The sequence below is a fragment of the Xiphophorus hellerii genome, chromosome 8 (assembly GCF_003331165.1).
Source record: "Xiphophorus hellerii strain 12219 chromosome 8, Xiphophorus_hellerii-4.1, whole genome shotgun sequence".
NCBI classification, from domain to species: Eukaryota; Metazoa; Chordata; class Actinopteri; order Cyprinodontiformes; family Poeciliidae; genus Xiphophorus; species Xiphophorus hellerii.
Window position 1 is genome coordinate 3,995,726 of NC_045679.1, and position 5,073 is coordinate 4,000,798.

The following is a 5,073-nucleotide window of genomic DNA, read 5'->3' on the forward strand; positions in this document are numbered from 1 at the left end:
GGTTCCAGTAGATGGGTCGGTTTCCCAGGTTCATTCAGTACCATGTGAAAGATTACTACAATTTTTAATTAGATGTAGTTTGCAAACTTACAGAGCCAAAATTACCAGCAATATTTATAATTTAACTGTAATAAATACAAGTCGAATACTGAATTAGCATAATAAATTTTGAGCTTCAAACTAAATGTTTTCCAGCAAACTGACTGTTAGAAAAATTATCTAAGTTCATTTGCTTATAAGTTTATTTGAAAGGTTATGCTTTCATATAATTATTTTGTTTGTTGTTTACTTGGCTCCTTTTTCTTTTGGTACATTATTAACTGTTTTTTGGATGTTTGCTTGAGAGTTAGAAACATTTACACATTCCTGTGTTATAAACTGCCTTTGAAACTGATTGGTAACAGTCAGCCTCGTGCCCTTGTAAGGGAATGCCCACAGAAGGTTCCAGAACATCTTGTGGTAGAGGTCCTTCATTAATTGCTTGTGTGACTGTGTGAAAAAGCCCAACCTCTTTCCTTGTAATCATAATAAAAGGCAGTTGGGGACTGAAAGCTGATGGAGTTGACCCCAGACAGTGTTTAACGGAGGTTCTCCACATCTGGCTCAGCTTCCGTCTTCTGCAGAAAATTAACTTGTGTTCTTGGTTGATTCCTTGCAGGTTAGGAACTAAAAGAGACCCAACACTGACTAAAGACATTTCTCCCTCTTCCTCCTCTATCAGACCTTCTCTGCTCCTGCAGCAGGTTCCTCCATACCTGAGAGCTTCCAGTCTCCAGTGTGGATCCTTCAGTCCAGCCGACAGCAGCTTCACTCCTGAGTCTCCTGGATGATTGTAGCTCAGGTCCAACTCTTTCAGATGGGAGGGGTTGGAGGTCAGAGCTGAGGCCAGAGAAGCACAGCCTTCCTCTGAGACCAAACAGCCTGATAAGCTGCAGACACACAATTCATCACATGATGAGAACATTGAGGGAGAACCCAAGGTCTGAACTGATCATTTTCACGACAGGAAAACACACAAGAAATGATATTAATTATCATATTAATATCATAAAATGGTAATAAATCTTTACTTCATTCTGTAGGAAATAAAAATCAAAATTTGTCATTTGTAAAATGGATGAGAAAGTCTAACAACTGGTTGGAGGAAGAATCTGCAATAATGCTTCTTTGTACACTGAGGATGCAGCAATCTGTCAAGTGTCCAGCGTTACACTAACAGTTAAAACCTGATCCCCACCTTTCTACATTCCTCTCTTCTTGGTTCTTTCAGCCTGGAGTAAATGAAAACCAGCTGAGTTTATGTGTCAAGACTTAGCATGATTAGCCTCATCACAGTCACACATTTTTTATTTTAGTAATCTACTATTGAAATAACATTTACATCATTTATAGCAGCAGATAATGGATAGAAATCTGTTTTCACCAGGACTGAGAACATTTTACCTGAGAGTTTCCAGGTTGCAGTTTGGACTCTTCAGTCCAGCAGAGAGAAGCTTCACTCCTGAATCCTGCAGGTTGTTGTTACTCAGGTCCAGTTCTCTGAGACTGGAGGACTGGGAGCTGAGAACTGAGGACAGAGCTTCACAGCTTCTCTCTGAGAGGTTACAGTCACTCAGTCTGAGGAGACAGAGAAAAAATCTGTTATTAAACAATTCTTCAAAATTTTATTGTTTTACAAACATTATTTTTTAGAAAACTTTATTTTACTTGGGCTGTTGTAAACGAATATTTTTATAATCGAGTAATCTATTAATTATTCTTACGATTAATCCAATAACCGGGTAAAAAAATTTATAAAATAACATATTGGTAAATCTGGCATGAATCTGATATTGATATGTTACTATGTCATATCAATATCAGTCGAGTTTTTAATTTTTGAGCTTCCCTAACAGTTACTTTTCTGTATTTTAGAAAATTAACCTGTAACAATAATAGTTCACTTTCTACGTTAACCTGAAGTAAAGTTCTACAAAGATCTGAAATTCTATTCAATTTAATAATAAAGAGGCAGGCTCACAAATATGCTTATAAAAAATTAATATACTCCAGATTGTAGTTTATGTATTCATCTTCAGTCATTTTAATAGATTAATTCTCACCGTGCCCCATAGCTGTCAAGCTTTGGGTTTGAGAATACGGGAAACATCGCATGGAGCTTGCGGCGTGGGGGCCAGGCAAGCGAACGAACATAAGATGGGGTGGAGAGGAGGAAATAGACCAGGGGACGAAAGTAAGAAGGGGGGGGGGGGCAATACGGGATATTGGAGGTCAGGCACATTTGTTTGTCACACTCAGAAACTCATTTACCAGCCATGTCCCACCACGATGATTCCTGCCATTCGTTTGTTGAAAGCGGGATAATTTGAAATTTATTGTGCGGTTTGTCCCCAAAAATGATGAAAACCCAGGCATTATTATCAATCAATAAGATTCCCACGGGCCGAACTTGAAAATTGGACATTATGCCGCTAACACTTAGCTTTCATCAACAACTCAGAGGTGGAAGTCAGAGCTACGAGTAACGCAAGTAATGTACCGGTCGGAACATGGTGCGCTAAATAATAAAATATAAATTAACAAAACTTTGAGGCAGGTAAATTTTCCTAGAGGAATTTTAATAATCAAGGTACTCAAATCATTCCAGGAATTGTTTCAACCCTATATTTTACACCTATTTATGTTTCCTTTTATTGTGAACTGGTTCATTGTATAGTCCTCCAGTCTTAAAGGACAGAACAAGAGACAACCAGAAGGCAGGAAAGAGAATTATACAATTCCATAAGGAACTAAGTGAATCATATTTAAATGTTAACATAAAGAGGAGGTCTTTTAGTGCTTGAATATGTAACATTATGTCCAGCTGCTGAAGGAAGTCTGTCTCCTTGACCCCTCAGTTTGACATTTTGAAGAGACAATGCACTGATAAATAAACTGAAACATGAATATATATTTATCTCATCAAAAGCAGATTTCTATCAAAATGAATACAATAACAATCTGTGTCCTTACAGAACTTTGTTGGAGGCTTTAACCACTGGCAGCAGCCTCAGAAGAACCTCCTCTGAAGCAGAGTATTTCTTCAGGTCAAACACATCCAGATCTTTTCCTGATGACACTAAGATGAAACCCAGAGCTGACCACTGAGCAGGAGACAGTTCATCTGTGGAGAGACTTCCTGAACTCAGAGACTGTTGGATCTCCTCCACTAGAGAACGATCATTCAGTTCATTCAGACAGTGGAACAGATTGATGCTTTTCTCTGCAGACACATTCTTACTGATTTTTTTCTTGATGTACTGAACTGTTTCCTGATTGGTCTGTGAGCTACTTCCTGTCTTTGTCAGCAGACCTTGTAGGAGTCTCTGATTGGTCGGGAGTGAAAGTCCAAGGAGGAAGCGGAGGAACAAGTCCAGCTGTCCATTTGGACTCTGTAAGGCCTGGTCAACAGCTCTCTGATGGAAAGAAATTATTTTAGGTTTATTAAATACTAAAAACTTCTTAGGTATTTGTGCTTCTTTCATCAGGTTGACACTAGTGTTGACGAAGGTCAGGTGAACATGAAGAGCAGCCAGAAACTCCTGAACACTCAGATGGATGAAGCAGAACACCTTGTCCTGGTACAGCCCTCTCTCCTCTTTAAAGATCTGTGTGAACACTCCTGAGTACACTGAGGCTGCTCTGATATCGATGCCACACTCTGTCAGGTCTGATTCATAGAAGATCAGGTTTCCTTTCTGCAGCTGATCAAAAGCCAGTTTTGCCAGAGACTCAATCATCTTCCTGCTCTCTGGACTCCAGTGTGGATCTGTTTCAGCTCCTCCTTCATACTTGACTTTCTTCACTTTGGTCTGAACAACCAGGAAGTGGATGTACATCTCCGTCAGGGTTCTGGGCAGCTCTCCTCCCTCTCTGGTCTCCAACACATCCTCCAGAACTGTAGCAGTGATCCAGCAGAAGACTGGGATGTGGCACATGATGTGGAGGCTTCGTGATGTCTTCATGTGGGAGATGATCCTGCTGGCCTGATCCTTATCTCTGAATCTCTTCCTGAAGTACTCCTCCTTCTGTGGGTCATTGAACCCTCTGACCTCTGTCACCATGCCAACACAATTAGGAGGGATCTGATTGGCTGCTGCAGGTCGTGTAGTTATCCAGAGGAGAGCAGAGGGAAGCAGTTTCCCCATGATGAGGTTTGTCAGCAGAACATCCACTGAGGTGGACTCTGTAGCATCAGTCAGGATCTCCTTGTTGTGGAAGTCCAGAGGAAGTCGACTCTCATCCAGACCATCAAAGATGAACAGAACCTGGAAGTGTTCAAAGCTGCTGATTTCTTTGGTTTCTCTAAAGAAGTGATGAACAAGTTCCACTAAGCTGAACTTTTTCTTCTTCAGCACATTCAGCTCTCTGAACGTGAATGGAAATATGAACTGGATGTTCTGGTGGGCTTTGTCTTCAGCCCAGTCCAGAGTGAACTTCTGTGTTAGGACTGTTTTCCCAATGCCAGCCACTCCCTTTGTCATCACTGTTCTGATTAGTTGATCTCTTCCAGGTGGGACTTTAAAGATGTCTTCTTGTCTGATTGTTGTTTCTGGTCTGTCTGGTTTCCTGGATGCTGTTTCAATCTGTCTGACCTCATGTTCATCATTGACCTCTCCAGTCCCTCCCTCTGTGATGTAGAGCTCTGTGTAGATCTGGTTCAGAAGGGTTGGACTTCCTGCTTTAGCAATCCCCTCAAACACAGACTGGAACTTCTTCTTCAGACCAGATTTAAGTTGATGTTGACAAACTGCAGGAAATTGTTCTAAAATAACACAAAAAGTAAAATCAGTAACTAAACAATATTATTTTCTGAAGATGATGTTAATAAATGTGATTTAATCTCTTCAAACATCAGTAAATGTGTGATTTATCCATCAGGTTAAATCTTTATAGAAATCCTCTTACTGCTCTGCAGATGGTCAGCCAGCTCCTCCTGCTTCATCCTCCTCAGGAAGTTCAGTGTGATCTTCATCAGTGCTTCTCTGTTGCTCCTCCTCTGCTCTTCATCCTCACCTTCCAACACCTCATCAT

The 5,073-nt window shown here is 40.6% G+C and overlaps 1 protein-coding gene across 1 annotated transcript; it reads right to left on the reverse strand.

Moving 5' to 3' along the window:
- Positions 1 to 769: 769 nt before the first annotated feature.
- On the reverse strand, positions 770 to 1,610 carry LOC116724606 (ribonuclease inhibitor-like; the record flags this gene model as incomplete). Its single annotated transcript, XM_032570386.1, has 2 exons — positions 770 to 929; positions 1,444 to 1,610. Coding segments are annotated over 2 exons (327 nt in total), but the record flags the coding sequence as incomplete, so codon positions are not given.
- Positions 1,611 to 5,073: the final 3,463 nt, after the last annotated feature.